General features: G+C 33.5%; 13 protein-coding genes across 13 annotated transcripts, besides 25 other annotated features; 1 reads left to right on the top strand and 12 right to left on the bottom strand. All coding sequences in view use genetic code 2, as the record gives it.

The window, feature by feature from the left end:
* Window positions 1-2: 2 nt before the first annotated feature.
* Window positions 3-77, bottom strand: a tRNA (tRNA-Leu).
* Window positions 78-1,623, bottom strand: an rRNA (16S ribosomal RNA).
* Window positions 1,624-1,694, bottom strand: a tRNA (tRNA-Val).
* Window positions 1,695-2,553, bottom strand: an rRNA (12S ribosomal RNA).
* Window positions 2,554-2,623, bottom strand: a tRNA (tRNA-Phe).
* Window positions 2,624-4,481: a D loop.
* Window positions 4,482-4,552, top strand: a tRNA (tRNA-Pro).
* Window positions 4,553-4,557: 5 nt separating this feature from the next.
* Window positions 4,558-4,627, bottom strand: a tRNA (tRNA-Thr).
* A 23-nt stretch (window positions 4,628-4,650) lies between these two features.
* Window positions 4,651-5,808, bottom strand: CYTB (cytochrome b). Its single transcript has one exon. It carries the CDS (start codon window positions 5,806-5,808, stop codon window positions 4,651-4,653), a length of 1,158 nt encoding a protein of 385 aa, NP_127476.1.
* Window position 5,809: 1 nt separating this feature from the next.
* Window positions 5,810-5,876, top strand: a tRNA (tRNA-Glu).
* A 1-nt stretch (window position 5,877) lies between these two features.
* On the top strand, window positions 5,878-6,381 carry ND6 (NADH dehydrogenase subunit 6). Its single transcript has one exon. It carries the CDS (start codon window positions 5,878-5,880, stop codon window positions 6,379-6,381), a length of 504 nt encoding a protein of 167 aa, NP_127475.1.
* Window positions 6,377-8,179, bottom strand: ND5 (NADH dehydrogenase subunit 5). Its single transcript has one exon. The coding sequence runs from the start codon at window positions 8,177-8,179 to the stop codon at window positions 6,377-6,379; it is 1,803 nt and encodes a 600-aa protein (NP_127474.1).
* Window positions 8,180-8,250, bottom strand: a tRNA (tRNA-Leu).
* Window positions 8,251-8,252: 2 nt separating this feature from the next.
* Window positions 8,253-8,313, bottom strand: a tRNA (tRNA-Ser).
* Window positions 8,314-8,378, bottom strand: a tRNA (tRNA-His).
* Window positions 8,374-9,750, bottom strand: ND4 (NADH dehydrogenase subunit 4). The gene has a single exon. The coding sequence runs from the start codon at window positions 9,748-9,750 to the stop codon at window positions 8,374-8,376; it is 1,377 nt and encodes a 458-aa protein (NP_127473.1).
* Window positions 9,744-10,034, bottom strand: ND4L (NADH dehydrogenase subunit 4L). Its single transcript has one exon. It carries the CDS (start codon window positions 10,032-10,034, stop codon window positions 9,744-9,746), a length of 291 nt encoding a protein of 96 aa, NP_127472.1.
* Window positions 10,035-10,099, bottom strand: a tRNA (tRNA-Arg).
* A 1-nt stretch (window position 10,100) lies between these two features.
* Window positions 10,101-10,449, bottom strand: ND3 (NADH dehydrogenase subunit 3). The gene has a single exon. A coding segment is annotated over exon 1 (349 nt).
* An 18-nt stretch (window positions 10,450-10,467) lies between these two features.
* Window positions 10,468-10,534, bottom strand: a tRNA (tRNA-Gly).
* Window positions 10,534-11,319, bottom strand: COX3 (cytochrome c oxidase subunit III). Its single transcript has one exon. It carries the CDS (start codon window positions 11,317-11,319, stop codon window positions 10,534-10,536), a length of 786 nt encoding a protein of 261 aa, NP_127470.1.
* Window positions 11,320-11,321: 2 nt separating this feature from the next.
* On the bottom strand, window positions 11,322-12,008 carry ATP6 (ATP synthase F0 subunit 6). The gene has a single exon. The coding sequence runs from the start codon at window positions 12,006-12,008 to the stop codon at window positions 11,322-11,324; it is 687 nt and encodes a 228-aa protein (NP_127469.1).
* Window positions 12,002-12,166, bottom strand: ATP8 (ATP synthase F0 subunit 8). Its single transcript has one exon. It carries the CDS (start codon window positions 12,164-12,166, stop codon window positions 12,002-12,004), a length of 165 nt encoding a protein of 54 aa, NP_127468.1.
* A 2-nt stretch (window positions 12,167-12,168) lies between these two features.
* Window positions 12,169-12,232, bottom strand: a tRNA (tRNA-Lys).
* Window positions 12,225-12,914, bottom strand: COX2 (cytochrome c oxidase subunit II). Its single transcript has one exon. The coding sequence runs from the start codon at window positions 12,912-12,914 to the stop codon at window positions 12,225-12,227; it is 690 nt and encodes a 229-aa protein (NP_127467.1).
* Window positions 12,915-12,916: 2 nt separating this feature from the next.
* Window positions 12,917-12,982, bottom strand: a tRNA (tRNA-Asp).
* Window positions 12,983-12,987: 5 nt separating this feature from the next.
* Window positions 12,988-13,058, top strand: a tRNA (tRNA-Ser).
* On the bottom strand, window positions 13,046-14,599 carry COX1 (cytochrome c oxidase subunit I). Its single transcript has one exon. The coding sequence runs from the start codon at window positions 14,597-14,599 to the stop codon at window positions 13,046-13,048; it is 1,554 nt and encodes a 517-aa protein (NP_127466.1).
* Window positions 14,600-14,608: 9 nt separating this feature from the next.
* Window positions 14,609-14,674, top strand: a tRNA (tRNA-Tyr).
* Window positions 14,675-14,682: 8 nt separating this feature from the next.
* Window positions 14,683-14,747, top strand: a tRNA (tRNA-Cys).
* Window positions 14,748-14,813, top strand: a tRNA (tRNA-Asn).
* Window positions 14,814-14,880, top strand: a tRNA (tRNA-Ala).
* Window positions 14,880-14,944, bottom strand: a tRNA (tRNA-Trp).
* Window positions 14,943-15,986, bottom strand: ND2 (NADH dehydrogenase subunit 2). The gene has a single exon. The coding sequence runs from the start codon at window positions 15,984-15,986 to the stop codon at window positions 14,943-14,945; it is 1,044 nt and encodes a 347-aa protein (NP_127465.1).
* A 12-nt stretch (window positions 15,987-15,998) lies between these two features.
* Window positions 15,999-16,066, bottom strand: a tRNA (tRNA-Met).
* Window positions 16,067-16,070: 4 nt separating this feature from the next.
* Window positions 16,071-16,141, top strand: a tRNA (tRNA-Gln).
* A 5-nt stretch (window positions 16,142-16,146) lies between these two features.
* Window positions 16,147-16,212, bottom strand: a tRNA (tRNA-Ile).
* On the bottom strand, window positions 16,212-17,168 carry ND1 (NADH dehydrogenase subunit 1). The gene has a single exon. The coding sequence runs from the start codon at window positions 17,166-17,168 to the stop codon at window positions 16,212-16,214; it is 957 nt and encodes a 318-aa protein (NP_127464.1).

Below are 17,168 nucleotides of genomic sequence, written 5' to 3'. Positions count from 1 at the left end.
AATGTTTAGAATGAGATTTGAACTCATGGTTATAGATTTTAAATCTATAGCATTGGGCCTCCCTATGCTATCTAAACAAGTTTTCTTCTCTTGAGAATGTAGATGATTGTGAAATTAATCTTAATAGCGTTATTTTATAATAGGCTATATTTTATTTTTCCTTTCGTACTCGATAAAATTAGTTATAGATAGAAGCTGACCTGGATTACTCCGGTCTGAACTCAGATCATGTAAGATATTATTCGTTGAACAAACGAACCATTAGTAGCTTTTGCACCACTTGGGTATCTTAATCCAACATCGAGGTCGTAAGCTTCTTTGTCGATGTGAACTTTAAAAAGAAATAGCGCTGTTATCCCTAAAGTAACTTGTTCATTGATCAGAAGATTCTGGGTCATTTTAATAAGTTTCTTATTTAATTAAGTTGTTACTTTGTTTTAAGAAAATTTTTCGTTTAATTATTGATGATAGTTTTATTCAATGGTTGCCCCAACCAAATTTTTAAAATTAGTATTTTTCTTTATTTGTTTTTATAGATAGGTTAATTTAATGTTTGAAGCTTTTAGGGTCTTTTCGTCTTATAAGAAAATTTCTGTCTTTGAACAGAAAGGATAATTTCATTGATTAAAATTAGGAGACAGTTTGGCTTTCGTTAATCCATTCATTCTAGTCTATAATTAATAGACAATTGATTATGCTACGTTATCATCAGAGATGGCCGTTGAAAAAATCACTGGGCAGGTAGGACTTATTATGTTAATTAAACAATAAGCGATGTTTTTGGTAAACAGGCGAAGCCATAGTTTGCCGAGTTCCTTCTAATTTTTTTAATCTTTCTCTAATATACCCCTGTGTTGGGTTAACGATGAAGAAAAAGGTGAATTTCTTGAAAGTTTGGTTTTGCCCTTCTGTTCTGTTGGGTTAAGGGTCGTTAAATATCGATGGGAGTTCGTTTCGATATACACTGGTATATAGAGAGGAGGTCAGACTCCTTATTACTAATTTTAACATTTTATCTATTATAACGATATAATATTACTTGATATATTAAGGGAAGAGGTGATTTTAGGGGTGAAATTTTTAAATAAAGGAGTATGGGCTGTAACGCTTTCTTAAATGGCTGCTTTTAAGCCAATTTTTACTCTAAAAATTGGTAAATTTTTTCATTCCCAAAGGTTGTTTCCTAAAGTCATGAAGGCTGTTCCTTTCGTGACTGACTTTTCACACTTTAAAAGTTATTAAAAGGTAATTTTGAAAATTGTAAAAGCGGAGTTATAATCTTCTTTCAAGTAACCAGATATTATTAAATTCGATAGGCATTTCACCTCTACTCGAAAATTTTCTTATTCTATTGCTACAGAAAAAAGTTGATTCAAAAATTATTTTTGAGTAGCTCATTTAATTTCGGGATTCAGGCTCAGAAAGTCTGTTTTAGGTAGTTAAACTATGATGCAAAAGGTAAGAGTTTTAATCTCTACTTTTTAGTGCTTTTGTTTTCATTTTTTTTCAATTTTCCCTTAAGGTACTTTGTCTATAGCTTTTGGTTTGCTTTTCTTAAAAAATACTTGGCTTAAAATAGTATGAAATAGTTAGAATAAGTTAGTGTTAAGCTAAAGTTAAAGCTCAAGACGGCTTGATTTTCACAAGTATTTTCTCAGTGTAAAAGAGATGCTTTAAAATTAAGCTACGTTTTGGGTCCAAGTGCACCTTCTGGTACACTTACCGTGTTACGACTTTTCCCAAAACGTTTTGGGAGTGACGGGCGGTGTGTGCGTGTCATATGGCTCAGTTCAATAAAATTATCTGGTTTTTATTTACTTCTAAATTCAATTTTAACTAAGTTTTCATTTGTTTTATATAAATAATAGATTATTAATGTAGTTCGTTTTTTCCATTTTATAGGTTACACCTAACCTGACGTTTTGGCTAAGGCCATTTTGCCTGTTCCTTTAGGTAGGGTTGGCTTTCGACGGCGGTATATAAACTGGTAAAAATGGTAAGGTGAATCGCGGATTATCGTTTAGGAAACGAACTCCTCTAGGGGGATAGGACACCGTCAAGTCTTTTGAATTTTAAGCTTGTGCTCGTAGTATTCGGGCGCAAAATTCTTTGTTTACGGTTAGGCATAGTGGGGTGTCTAATCCTAGTTTGGGTCCTAACTTTCGTAAAGTTATAAGCTTGTTCTTAAAACTGCTTTAGTTGGTGTTTGAAAAATTTACATATTTAACTATAGTAAATTGGTTTAGTTTTAGAGATTAAAGAAAGAAAAGTTTACTCTTTACGCCGTTTTATATTAGACTAAAGTAATTGTATAACCGCGTCTGCTGGCACGATTTTGGACACTTTAATATTCTTTAATTAAGTCAGACTTTTGTCTATGGCTTAATGTTAATTACTGCTGAATACCCTTGGGGGTGTGAAGTTAATTTAATTTAAAATAAAATCTTATAAAGTCTCTTTATACATTTAAATATAAAGGAACTCACCGTATGGAGGAGACTTGCATGTATAAGTTCAGAATACCTAATATTAAGGGCAAGACTAACCCTTTTATGTGATCGAGATATACTAAAATCTGTCTCAATATCTTCAATATTGCGCTTTCTGGTAAGCTACGTTTCACGTAAAGATTACTTTATAAATATTTTATATTAACAAATATTTATTTAGGTAAATATTTTTTAATTAAAATATTTTTTAGGGAGAAGGGAATTGGTTAGGTTTTAGAGGGGACCTTCTACGTGTTTGTAAAGTTTTAAATGGAGGGGAAACATTGTAGAATGATGGAAACCAGACGAAATGTAAGTAGGAATGATATTTCTACTTAAAATTAAGTGTAGGCCTTAAATGGCTGTAACTATAAATTAGGTGTTTATATTTATTGTAAATTTCTTAGGATAATCTGCAGTATTAATATATATGTCCTGGAAAATAAAAGAGAGATCAAGTAAAAAAAGGAAAGAGTAAAAATAGAAAGATATAAAGAATTATTAATAGAACCGCGGAGCGGAAATAAGGTGTAGTCTCTTTAAATTTCCATTGGGTGAGAATGGAGATATTCTCGGGGCCCGCACCGCGTACTGCGGAGAATAGTGTTATAATTAACAGTTTGGTGATTAAAATATAACCTTGCTGCGACTCTGGAGCAGCGTGAGGAGCTAGTACCCACCCCCCAAAAAAAGAACCAAGGTGGTAAATTGTGTGTGGGGTGAAAAATCGAATGTGAGGATGCCTGAACCCGGGGGGGGGGTCTGGGGGGGGGTCTCGGAGTTTTTTTCGAAGTTTTCAGGGTATGGAAAATTAAAGTGAAAAAGTTTGGTTATGCTAAAAATATTGGTTAAATTACTGCGGAAAAAGCGAAAATTGTATAAGTTTAAAAAGGTGAATTTTTAAAAAAAAAAGGGGGGGGGGTTTGGTAAATATGTAAAGATAAGGATAGGGTATTTGGGAAGTGGTAAATTGGAGTATGAAGGTTTTTGGGTAAGAAAATAGGTGGAATATCAGGGAAATCAAACCCACCGTTGAGTGGTGGGTTAAGGTTTAGAAGCAGAAAGTAGGCGGTTTGAATTGATAGGGTAAATGGTAAAGAAAGGTTTAGGGTAAAACCCCACCCGCCCCTTTTTGGGGGGCGGGTGGGTTATAATAGATAGTTTCTAAACGGGTTGACCCGTTTAGTAGCAGAAAGGCAGGCTAGCCTAAGATCAAGTATAAAATGTATAGGTATGAAGGTTTTTGGGTAAGAAAATAGGTGGAATATCAGGGAAATCAAACCCACCGTTGAGTGGTGGGTTAAGGTTTAGAAGCAGAAAGTAGGCGGTTTGAATTGATAGGGTAAGTGGTAAAGGAAGGTTTAGGGTAAAACCCCACCCGCCCCTTTTTGGGGGGCGGGTGGGTTATAATAGATAGTTTCTAAACGGGTTGACCCGTTTAGTAGCAGAAAGGCAGGCTAGCCTAAGATCAAGTATAAAATGTATAGGTATGAAGGTTTTTGGGTAAGAAAAATAGGTGGAATATCAGGGAAATCAAACCCACCGTTGAGTGGTGGGTTAAGGTTTAGAAGCAGAAAGTAGGCGGTTTGAATTGATAGGGTAAGTGGTAAAGGAAGGTTTAGGGTAAAACCCCACCCGCCCCTTTTTGGGGGGCGGGTGGGTTATAATAGATAGTTTCTAAACGGGTTGACCCGTTTAGTAGCAGAAAGGCAGGCTAGCCTAAGATCAAGTATAAAATGTATAGGTATGAAGGTTTTTGGGTAAGAAAAATAGGTGGAATATCAGGGAAATCAAACCCACCGTTGAGTGGTGGGTTAAGGTTTAGAAGCAGAAAGTAGGCGGTTTGAATTGATAGGGTAAGTGGTAAAGGAAGGTTTAGTTAAGAAAATATATTTTGGGTAAGATCCCCATCCGCCCCTTTTCGAGGGCGGATGGGGATTTATATAGTTGGTGATAAAATCAAACGATTAAGGTTTGGTTTTTATAGTAGAGCAGAGAATAGTTTATTTTGAGAATTTTAATTTTGGGAATTAAAGGTAAGGAAAATTTTTCCTTTTCTCTGAGTGTTTCCTTTTAGAGAGAGTAAGTCTCTCATTATTGATTTACAAGATCAGTATTTTGTGTTAAATTATAAAAGGTTGGGTGTGGGAGGTAGTTAAGATTATGAATATATGGCGTGGAATTCTAAAATTTTGTCTTCGTTTCGGCTAATTAGGGGAAATATAACAAAGAAAATGAAAAAGTAAATAAATGAGGAAATTTGGGATATTAAAATGAATGGAGGTTCTAGGGGTATAGCTCCAAGTCAGGAAAGGAAAATAAAATTACATACTATGAGTCAAAATGTTACTTGTATTAGTGGTATAAATGTTATTGATCGTTTGTTGGATCGAATAAGAATAGGTATAAGTAAAAGAACAGAAAGGGATATTACTAGGGCAATGATTCCTGCTAGTTTGTTTGGGATTGCTCGAAGAATGGAGTATGCGAAGAGAAAATATCATTCAGGTTTGATGTGAGGAGGTGTGACTATTGAGTTGGCTGGAGAAAAGTTATCAGGATCTGTGGTTAAGTATGGTAGAAGCAGGGAAAAGGTAATTAAAAAGGTTAAGAGGAATGAAAAGCCTAGGATGTCTTTAAAGGATAAGTAAGGGTGAAATGGAATTTTGTCTATGTTAGGGTTAATTCCTATTGGATTGTTGGAGCCAGTTTCGTGAAGGAATACTAAGTGAATTAGAGATACGGCAATTATAGAAAATGGTATTAGAAAATGTAAGACTAGAAATCGTTTTAAGGTTGGGTCCCCAACTGAGTATCCTCCTCATACTGTTTCTACTAATGTACCACCTATTATGGGTACTGCTGAAAGTAGGTTAGTGATGACTGTTGCTGCTCAGAATGATATTTGTCCTCATGGTAGAACGTACCCTAGGAATGCTGTGAGTATGGATAGGATAAATAGAATAACTCCTGAATATCATGTTTTAAGATTTTTAAAAGAACCATAGTAGATGCCTCGTCCGATATGGATAAATATGCAGGTAAAGAAAAGTGATGCTCCAGAAATGTGTACATTTCGGATAAATCAGCCTCCGTAGACGTCTCGAACAATATGAACGGTGGAGTCGAAAGCTAAGTTAATAGATGGAGAAAAATGTATGGTGAGTAGAAGGCCTGAAATGATTTGAAGTGCAAGGCATAGTCCAGTTAAGGATCCAAAGTTTCATAGGTATGAAATGTTAGATGGTGATGGTAGGTCAATTAGTGATGAGTTAATTATTTTGTTAAGTGGGTTGGATTTTCGAAAAATTTTGGTCATGGTTCTTATAGTTGAAACTACAATAGTGATTTTTCATATCGCTGGTCTCATTGTTATGGGTAAGAATATATGAAAATTAGTATAGTTTTAGAAGTTTTATTTCTTACAGGAATAGTAATTTTAGTAGTAGATGTTTCTCCATATTTTGGAGCTATTGGGTTAATTGTTACTTCTTTGGTTGGGTGTTTTATAATTATGATAGTGGGTAATTCATTTTTGTCATTATCATTATTATTGATTTATTTAGGTGGGATAATGGTTGTTTTTAGTTATTGTACGGCGTTGGTTTTGGATATGTATCCTAGTATTATTGTTAAGGAATTATTAATAAAGTTGGTTCTTGGAATTTTAATAGTATTGGGTTTAGAAATAATTATTTTTTCAGAAGATGGAATTCATGGTTTTAAGACATTAGGTGAGGAGATAGTAGATTTTGGGTTTGTTGGTGCTGGTGCTTTATATGGGAATAGTTGGTTATTAGTTATTTTTGGAGCTATTGGTTTGTTTTTAATGTTGTTAGTAGTTTTAGAAATTACACGAAGTGTGGAGCGCGGGGCTTATCGGGTCATTAGGATAATATTGTGGAGGAAATAAGTGAAACCAGTAACATGAGGATAAAAATTGAAATATAGTTATTGATTATTCCTTGAGAAAGGTTATTAAAGTTGGATGAAGATTTTGAAATATTACTAGAAATAAGTTTTGGACCTAAAAGTTCATATCACAAGTTGTCTATAAGGGATGAGGATATATTTTTGGAAAAGGAAAAGATTGTGTGGGTAAATGATCGGTGAAAAATAGTAGGGAAATATCCTGATATTGAGGTGAATATAAAGGATGGTAGGATTATGGATTTTAGGTTGTTAATGTAGAATAGTGTTAGTGATGAAGAGACGATAAGTAGTATTATTGGTATAATTTTGTTGTTAAAGTTAATTGAAAAGTTAGGTTGTTTCTCTGGTAGGAAAAATATGGTAATGATTAATCCGAAGATGATGCTGCCTAGAGAAAGTCGAATTAGGGGCGCAAATAGGTTTTTGTTTTTTTTGATTGAAATTAAGGTATTTATATTAGGGTGTAAGGTTAAGGTAAGTAAAATTATACGAGTACTGTAAATTGTGGTTAAGGCTGTTGCTAGAATGGTTGATGAAAGGGCTCAGGCGTTGATATAAGATATGTTTATTGTTTCTAGGATTAGGTCTTTTGAATAGAAACCTGATATGAATGGTATTCCTATTAGAGCTAATGATGAAATGATAGTGCAAGATGATGTAAATGGTAGGATAGAATATAGGGTTCCTATTTTTCGAATATCTTGTTCGTTATTTATTGTGTGAATAATAGATGCTGAACAAAGGAATAAAAGGGCTTTAAAGAAGGCATGTGTAGATATGTGAAGAAATGCTAGTTGTGGTTGGTTAATGCCAATAGTAACTATTATTAGTCCTAGTTGACTGGTAGTAGAGAATGCAATGATTTTTTTAATATCGTTTTGTGAGGAGGCACAAAGTGCAGAGAAAAGGGTTGTTATGGCTCCTAAACATAGGATTAGTGAAATAAGAGTTTGTGAGTTTTTTATTATTGGGTAAAATCGGATTAGTAGGAATACTCCACTTACTACTATAGTACTAGAGTGAAGTAGTGCGGAAACTGGAGTAGGGCCTTCTATTGCGGAAAGAAGTCATGGATGGAGAAGAAATTGGGCGGATTTTCCTACTGCTGCTAAAATGATCCCTAAAAGTGGTAATCATAAGGTTGTGTTGTTTTGGAGAATAAAAATTTGTTTTATGTTTCATGAGTTTGAGAATAGTGTTGCTCAGATTATAAAGATAATGAGTCCGGTATCTCCAATACGGTTATAAATAATAGCTTGTATAGCGGCGGAGTTGGCTTCTAATCGATTATGTCATCAGTTAATTAGGAGGAATGATATAATTCCCATACCTTCTCAACCAATAATTAATTGTAGAAGATTGTTAGCGGAAAGGAATAGAAGTATGGAAATAAGAAAAATAGTTAAGTATTTGAAAAATAGGGAATTGTTAGGTTCATGTATATATCAAATGGAAAATTGTATAATTGATCAAGTGATGTAAAGTGATACTGAAAAGAATGTTAGGCAGTATATGTCTGCTTCGAAACCTAAAAGAAGGTTGAAAGACATTATGTTGAAAGTTGATGAAAAACAAGAGTTAGATTCTGTTTGTTGGTCAATAAAAATAATTAGTGGAATTAGACTAATAATGAATGCGTTTCGTATGTATTTAGTAATTTTAAGATTGTTTGAGTCGGGTTTTAGAGATAATGATAATGTAAAAATGATTAATGCGAGGCAAAAGTTTGTAATGAGGAGTGTTTGATTATGAAAAATAGTTTCTATCTGGATTTGCACCAGAAAGTGGTGACACCTAAAATCAATGGATTACTATTTCCTTTAGAAACTTTAAGGATACTGAGGGTTTAGTCACAGAAATAAGAGTTAGCAGATCTTAGGTAATTATCCTTGGTTAATGAAGAAGAATTCTTATTTTCAGGATCACATTCTGATATTCTTTTTGAATTACATTAACAGATGATATTAATAATGGATGTTGGATTAAGTATGATGGCAATTATAGGAAAGAGATGGAGAAATAGTGTGAGGTGTTCTCGTGTAGAAAAAGGTGAAATTAGTTTGGTTATTTTTGAAAGCTTTCCGTGTGTAAGTATAAATATTGATATTGAGTAAGTTGTTGTAATAATTATGATTAGTGCTAGAAATGGAAAAGTTAAAGGAGATCAAATAAAAAGTGAGGATATAATTGTGATCTCTGAAATGAAATTGATTGAGGGGGGTATAGCAATATTAGTCAAGATAATTAGAAGTCATCAGAAGCTGGTTAATGGGAGGATAACTTGTGTATGGCGAAAAATAATGATGGTTCGTGTGTTAGTTTTTTCATAGTTTGAGTTGGCTAGAAAGAATAAAGCTGAAGATGAAAGACCGTGGGCAATTATTATTATTAAAGCTCCTGATAGTCCTCATGAGGAGAAAGTTATAATACTGGCTGTTATTAGGCCTATATGACTTACTGATGAATAGGCAATGAGAGCTTTTAGGTCCGTTTGGCGAAGGCAAATGAAGCTTGTTATAATTGCTCCTCAGAGAGCGGTTGAAATTAGAATTAATGATAGGTTTGGCGAATAAAAGAAGGGGATGAGCGAAAGTCGAATTATTCCGTATCCACCTAGTTTTAGTATTAGAGCGGCTAATGTTATTGATCCAGCGATGGTAGCTTCTACATGAGCTTTAGGGAGTCATAGGTGGAATCCGTATAAAGGGGTTTTAATGAGTAGGGCAGAAAAACAACCTAATCAAAGGATAGGGTTGTTAAAGGTTTCTGAAGATTTTATTATTAGAATAGGGATATAAAGTGTTGAAAGAGAGTTTGATAAAAATAGTAATGAGGCTAAAAGTGGAAAAGATCCAATTAAGGTATAAAATAGGAGGTAGATGCCAGCATTGATACGTTCTTTTTGTGATCCTCATCGAAAAATAATAAGTAAAATAGGAATAAGGGAAGATTCGAATATGATATAGAAGTTTAGAAGGTTAGTTGATAAAAATGTTAAAATGAGAAAGGTTTGTATAATGATCAGGAATATAGAGTAGAGTAATTGGTAGGATAATGGTTCTTTTTTCATATGATGTTGGCTGGCAAGAGCTATAAGTGGAAGAATTCATAGTGAAAGAAATACTAATGGTGAGGAGATTGAGTCGAACCCAAATATTTTGTTTTGTGAATGTATAAGAAAAGATGAATTGAACGATATAGGAGTAAAAAGGAAGAATAAAAGAGGTATAATGAATGATGATGAAGTAAAAAAGGTTCAGAAAAACTTTTTTTTCAAACAGATTGTTATCGGGATAATTGATAGGAGTGTTAAAATTATTTTTAGCATTTTAGGAGTGTAAGGGATGATATTAGATCATTATGGTGTGTGCGTGCTATTGAGACTATTAAAACTAAGGAAAGTCCTGCTTCGCAAACTGAAAATGTTAATATAATTAGTGGCATAGGAATTGTTGAAATGACAAAGGATGAGGATGAGGAGGAAGCTATGAGACAAAATACTGATAAAGCTATACCTTCTAGACATAGAAAAAGTGATAGAAGGTGAGTCTGATAAATTGCTAGACCTGCTATAGCAATTGTAAATGAAAAAATAAATGTTGTTGGGTTTATAGGGTAATTGCAGATTATTGCAATTTTTTAAGTCGAAGTTAAATGTTTTTATAAACTAATTACCATATTCGGTTCATTCTAATCCACCTTTTAGTCATTCGTAGATTAAACCTGCAGTTAGGATAATAATAAAAAGAATTGCTAGGATAGTTGAGTTTAGGTGGGATTGGAAGTTTAATGCTCATGATAGTGGGAATAGTAAAATAATTTCTAAATCAAAGAGAATAAATAGAATAGCGACGAGAAAGAATTTTATTGAAAAAGGAAGGCGAGCTGACCCTGAAGGGTCGAATCCACATTCGTATGGAGAAAGTTTTTCTTTATTTGGAAGATTGAATGGTAGAAATTTAATAATAAGAAGAAGAAATAATGTGATTAGGATAGTGATGGATAGTAATAAGATTGTGTTAATTATCTCGGTTTTTGAAGAGATTATTTTTCCCTAAGGTTATAGGATTAAATGATTGGAAGTCATAAGTATTAGGTTATACTAGAAAAATTATGATCCTCATCAGTAGATAGAGATGAAGAGGAAAAGTCATACTACGTCTACAAAATGTCAGTATCAGGCGGCGGCTTCGAAGCCAAAGTGGTGGGAAGAAGTAAAGTGGAAGAGAAGTTGTCGTAGTAGGCAGATCAGAAGGAATAAAGTTCCGATTATTACATGGGCACCATGAAATCCTGTTGCTACAAAAAAGGTAGAGCCGTAAGTGTTGTCTGAAATATTGAATGATGAGTTAAAGTATTCTATTGCCTGAAGTGAAGTGAAGTAGATTCCTAATAAAATAGTGAGAAAAAGGCTGATAATTATATCTTTTCGGTTATTTTCTATCAGGCTATGATGGGCTCATGTTACTGTAACTCCTGAGCCAAGTAGAATAGCGGTGTTTAAAAGTGGAATTTCGTAGGGGTTTAAGGGGAAGATTCCTTTTGGTGGTCATAGTATTCCCAGGTCTGGCGTTGGTGCTAGACTGGAATGGTAAAATGTTCAGAAAAATCCAAAGAAAAAACATACTTCAGAGATGATGAATAGGATTATTCCGTATCGTAGGCTTTTTTGAACTGTTGGAGTATGATGGCCTTGAAGGGTTCCTTCTCGTGTGATGTCTCGTCATCATTGGAATATTGTTAGGATTATAAGTAAAAGGCTTAAGAGGATAAGGTAGTAAGAATGTTTGTGAAATCATATTGCTAGACCTGAAGTTAATATGAAAGCAGAAGCTGCTCCTGTAAAAGGTCATGGACTTGGGTTTACTATATGGAAGGAGTGTATTTGTTTGGTCATAGTTATGGTGAGTTTTCTTCTAAGTATAAGCTAACTAGTATGACGAATACATAAGCCTGGATAAAAGATACTGCTAATTCAAGAATGAGAAGTAAAATAAAGACTGAAAAGGTTATTAGAAAAATTGGGAAAATGTTAATTAAGTTTAGTAAAGCTAAAGAAGTTAAATGAATAAGTAGGTGGCCTGCTGTAATGTTTGCAGTTAATCGAACTCCTAATGCTAGTGGTCGAATTAAAATGCTAATTGATTCAATTAGAATCAGAAAAGGAGAAAGAATTATTGGGGTTCCTTCTGGAAGAAGGTGAGCTAATGAATGAAGTGGTTGTTTTTTTCCACCTATAATTACTGTTCCTAATCATAATGGGATGGCAAGAGAAATGTTGATGGAAAGTTGAGTGGTTAAGGTGAAGGTATAGGGGAGAAGACCAGAAATATTATTTAAAAAAATGAATGTTATGGTTGATATAAGTAGAAGTGATCAGGAATGGCTAGATTTTTTTAGTGGGGAGAAAATTTCTTTTGTTATGGTCTTTAACAATAAAGAGGATAATGATGATAATTGGTTTTTAATAAGTCGATTGTTGTCAGTTAAGAACATAAAAAGGCTCGTAAAAATTGAAATTAAGATTATTAAAGGAAATCCAAGAAGATAAGGACTTTCAAAAGTGTTAAATAGAGAAGTTATCATGGTCAGTTTCATGGATTTGAATTTAATTTGTTGGTTAAAGTAGGGTTAGTTTTAGAAATCATTGGTAGGAAGTAATGGAGTGAAAATATTATGATTGGTAAGCATATTCAAGTAGAGATTGCGACCAAAAGTCATGGAGATGGGTTGAGTTGGGGCATAATCACTAAGGATGTGGTTCATCGACTTTAGTTTAAAAGACTAACGCTTTGTCTAGCTTCTTAATGATAAGTTAATGATTCATGACTCAAATGTTTTAAGAGGAACTACTTCTATTGCGATAGGTATAAAGCTGTGATTTGCTCCACAAATTTCTGAACATTGACCGAAGAATAGACCTGGAAGAGAGGAAGAGAAAGTAACTTGATTTAATCGTCCTGGGATAGTATCAACTTTAATTCCTATAGATGGAATGGTTCATGAATGAATAACATCTTCTGATGTTATTAATATCCGAATTATGGAGTCTATAGGGACTGAAATTCGGTTGTCAACTTCTAGTAACCGAAATTCTCCGTTCTGAATATTGTCTGATGGAACTATGTATGATTCAATTTCTAATTCTTTAGGAAGATCTGAAAATTCATAGGTTCAGTATCATTGGTGACCGATGGTTTTAATTGTAACATGTGGTGAGGAAGTTTCGTCCATTAGGTAGAGAATTTGAATTGATGGAAGGGCTAATATAATGAGAATAAATGCTGGGATAATAGTTCATACTATTTCAATTTCTTGAGAATCTAAAATGTTTTTATTAGTAAGTTTAGAAAGTGAGGTTATTAATAGAATGTATAAGATTAAGGTACTAATAAAGAAAAGAATAGTTAGTGTATGATCGTGGAATTTTACTATTTCTTGTATGAGGGGTGATGCGGCATCTTGAAAGTTAAATTGTGAGTGATTGGCCATGATTAATAGCACAAAGTTTTTGTAAATTTGTCTTGACAAGACAGTATGATAATTTTCATCAGCTATTAAGTTTAAAAAAGTGACAGAGTGGTTATGTGATTAGCTTGAAACTAATAGATGGAGGTTCAATTCCTCTCTTTTTTTGATAATTTAAGGTATACGGGATTTTCAAATGTATGGAAAGTAGGAGGTGTACCGTAAAGTCATTCTGGGTTATGAAGTGGTAAATTTGATAAAATTGGTTTTCGTTTTGAAGAGAAGGCTTCTCAAATAATAAATATTAAAATGATTGTTGCTATGAATGAGATTATCGATCCTATAGAGGATAAGACATTTCATGAAGAGTAAGCATCTGGGTAGTCAGAGTATCGTCGTGGTATTCCAGCTAATCCTAGAAAATGTTGTGGAAAGAAAGTTAAGTTCACTCCTGTGAATATTACTCAGAAATGGATTTTGGCTCAGGTTTGATTAATAGAATACCCTGAAAAGAGTGGGAATCAATGTATTAGTCCTGCTATGATTGCGAATACTGCTCCTATAGAAAGTACATAGTGGAAATGAGCTACTACATAGTATGTATCGTGAAGAACTACGTCAAGTGATGAGTTTGAAAGGACAATTCCTGTAAGTCCACCTACTGTAAATAAAAAGATAAATCCTACAGCTCATAATATAGGAGCTTCTCATTTAATGTTTCCTCCGTGAATTGTTGCTAGTCAGCTAAATACTTTCACTCCTGTTGGGATGGCAATGATTATTGTAGCTGATGTAAAGTATGCTCGTGTGTCAACGTCTATACCAACTGTGAATATGTGGTGTGCTCATACAATAAATCCTAAAAATCCAATGGCTATTATGGCTCATGTTATGCCTATATATCCAAAAGGTTCTTTTTTTCCTGAATAGAAAGTTACAACATGGGAAATAATTCCAAATCCGGGAAGAATTAAAATGTAAACTTCTGGATGTCCAAAAAATCAGAAAAGATGTTGATAAAGGATAGGGTCTCCTCCACCGGAGGGATCAAAAAAAGTGGTATTAAGGTTACGATCAGTAAGTAGTATAGTGATAGCAGCGGCTAAAACTGGAAGGGAAAGAAGAAGTAAAATTGTGGTAATTAGAATTGATCAAACAAATAATGGAATATGGTATATGGTTATTGACTGTATTTTTATGTTAATGATAGTAGTGATAAAGTTGATTGCTCCTAAAATTGAAGAAACACCTGCTAGGTGTAGTGAGAAAATGGTTAAGTCTACTGATGGGCCTATATGTGAAATATGATTTGAAAGGGGTGGGTAGACAGTTCACCCAGTTCCTGCACCAGAACTAATTATGGAAGATGAAAGTAATAGAAGGAGTGAAGGTGGTAAAAGTCAAAAGCTTATATTATTTATTCGTGGAAATGCTATGTCTGGCGCACCAATTATTAGTGGGACTAATCAATTTCCGAAACCTCCAATCATAATTGGTATAACTATGAAGAAAATTATAATAAATGCATGGGCTGTAATGATTGTATTATAAAGCTGGTCATTGTTGATTAAGGGTCCTGGTTGGCTTAGTTCTGTTCGAATAATTACACTTAAAGCTGTTCCGATTATTCCGGCTCATGCACCAAAAATTAGGTAAAGGGTGCCAATGTCTTTGTGATTAGTAGAAAATAATCATCGGGAAAGATACATAGTATAGTAAACAGGAAAGCTAAAGTTTTAGCGGTAAACTGTAAATTTATTTTTAGAGATAGTCTCTTCTTGTTAAACATTAAAATCTTGTGGTGAAATTTTCATACTAGGCTGCAGTCCTATAGATACAGATAATCTGTCAAGATTTTGAATAAAAGCTTTATAGAAGCGTTTAACTGTTAATTGAAAGATACAAATTGATTTGTTTATTCAGGAAATTTTAGCTTAACTAAAGCGTTTGGTTTGCAATCAGAAGATGTAAGTAATTATTACAAGTTTTCAAAGATTAGAGGTTAGCTCTATTTAAGAGTTTGAAGGTCTTTAGTTTTTTTAACTTAAATCTTTAAAGTGAAATATGAGAGAGTGATAGTATCAATGGTGAGAGAGGAAGAAGAAAAATTGAAAATAAAAATAAAAGATTATTTAATAGGTTAGAGTGATGGTGAGTTTTTCATGATCCTTTAATTAGTAGATTTGTTGGTGTTAACAATAAAGATGTAATAAATGAAAGACGAAGGTAAAAAAATAAACTAATTAATGATCCTAGTATTAATAGGATAGTTATAGAGATAAGGGAATTTGAAAGAAGTTCATTTGAAATAGAAAGTTTAAGAAAAAACCCCGTAAAAGGTGGCAAGCCACCTAAAGAAAGAAGAATTAGAATGCATTTTGAATGGGATCAGTTGGTTTTTGATCATGAGAATATAAGGTCTGAAATTTTAGTAGAATTTAGTTCAATCAGGATTACAAAGGTTGAGTAGGTAATAGTGAGGTAAACTAAGGTTGTTAGTCAGCTTAAGGAAGGAGAAAGGAAAATTACTCCTACAATTCAGCCTAAGTGTGAGATTGATGAGTAGGCTAAAAGTTTTCGTAGTTGTGTTTGGTTTAATCCACCGAATCCTCCAATTAGGACTGAAAAGACAGAAATGAAGATTAAAATTGGTTTTAAACCAGTATTTGAGGAAATTTGAATAAGAAGAGTTAGAGGTGCTAATTTTTGTCAAGTTGAGATAATTAAGCCTATTTGGAGATTAACTCCTTGTAAAACTTCTGGTAACCAAAAATGAAGGGGAGCTAATCCAAGTTTTAAAAGTAAGGCTAAGGAAATGAGAGTGATTGAGAAATTGTCTGAGGTGTGAGAGATGATTCATTGTCCTGAAATAAATCAATTTCACGAAGAGGCTAAAATGATAGTTGATGAGGCTACGGCTTGTGAAATAAAATATTTAGCTGAAGATTCTAAAGATCGTTGTGAAATTGGGTTTATTATCAGTGGGATAATGGCTATTATATTGATTTCTAACCCTAGTCATGCGATAAATCAGCTGGAGCTTAATATAGTAGTGGTAGTTCCTAAAAAAACTCCTGAAAAGAGGGTGAGCTTTATTAATGGGTTCAATAGTAAAGGAAAGGTTGTCTTTCATTTTTGGGGTATGAACCTAAGAGCTTAAATTAGCTTACATTACTAAAGTAAAAGATAGTGTAAGGGTTGCATTGGGAATTTTGATTTCCCTAGTGAAAGTTCAAGTCTTTCTCTTTTAAGAAATAGGAAATAAGTGAAAAATCACTATGTTTTACTCTATCAAAGTAATCCTTTTATCAGGCATATTTCCTAAATTATAGATGGTGAGATTCCTAAAGCTAAAGATAAAGAAATTTGAAGAATAAGAAAGGCTAGGGTGATCGGTAAAAAGTTTTTTCATATCAAGTGTATAAGTTGGTCATATCGGAATCGTGGGTATGATGCTCGAACTCATAAAAATGCAAATACTAGAATTATAGTTTTTATTGTTATTGAGGTGGAAAAATAAAGTGTAGAGAGGTTAGAGGATCCTAAAAATAATATGATTGTAAGTGTGTTCATAAATAAGATATTGGCATATTCGGCTAAAAAAAACAAGGCAAATAAACCTCCTGAAAATTCAACGTTGAATCCTGAAACTAATTCTGATTCTCCTTCTGTTAAGCCAAAAGGAGCACGATTGGTTTCTGCTAATGTTGAAATAAACCATATTAAAAAAATTGGTCATAAAGGGAAGAAAAGTCAGATTTTTTCTTGGAGGTTAATAAATAATTTAAGGTCAAATCCCCCCGATAAGATAGTAAGTAAAATAATTATAAGTCCTAGAGTTACTTCATAAGAAATTGTTTGGGCTACTGCTCGTAAAGCTCCTATTAAAGCATATTTTGAGTTTGATGCTCAACCTGATGTTAAAAGGGAGTAGACTGAAAGGCTTGAAACTGCTAAGATAAATATCAAACCTAAGTTTATGTCTGAAAGAGACAGGGGTAAAGGAAGGGAAATTCATAAAATAAGGGAAAGAGAAATAGCTAGTGTTGGAGCAAAAATAAATATGAAGATAGAGGCGTGCGATGGTTGAACGGGCTCTTTAATAAATAATTTGATTCCATCAGCGAATGGCTGTAGAAGCCCAAAAGGGCCTACAATGTTAGGCCCTTTACGAAGTTGTATGTACCCCAAAACTTTTCGTTCTACTAAAGTTAGAAAGGCTACTGCGATCAAGACTATAATAAAAGTAAGTAAGGAGTTTGCGATTTGTGAAATCAT

The sequence above is a fragment of the mitochondrial genome of Eptatretus burgeri, assembly GCF_056783735.1.
Source record: "Eptatretus burgeri mitochondrion, complete genome".
NCBI classification, from domain to species: Eukaryota; Metazoa; Chordata; class Myxini; order Myxiniformes; family Myxinidae; genus Eptatretus; species Eptatretus burgeri.
Note: the sequence above shows the minus strand (reverse complement) of the source record. Positions and strands in the feature narration are given on the sequence as shown.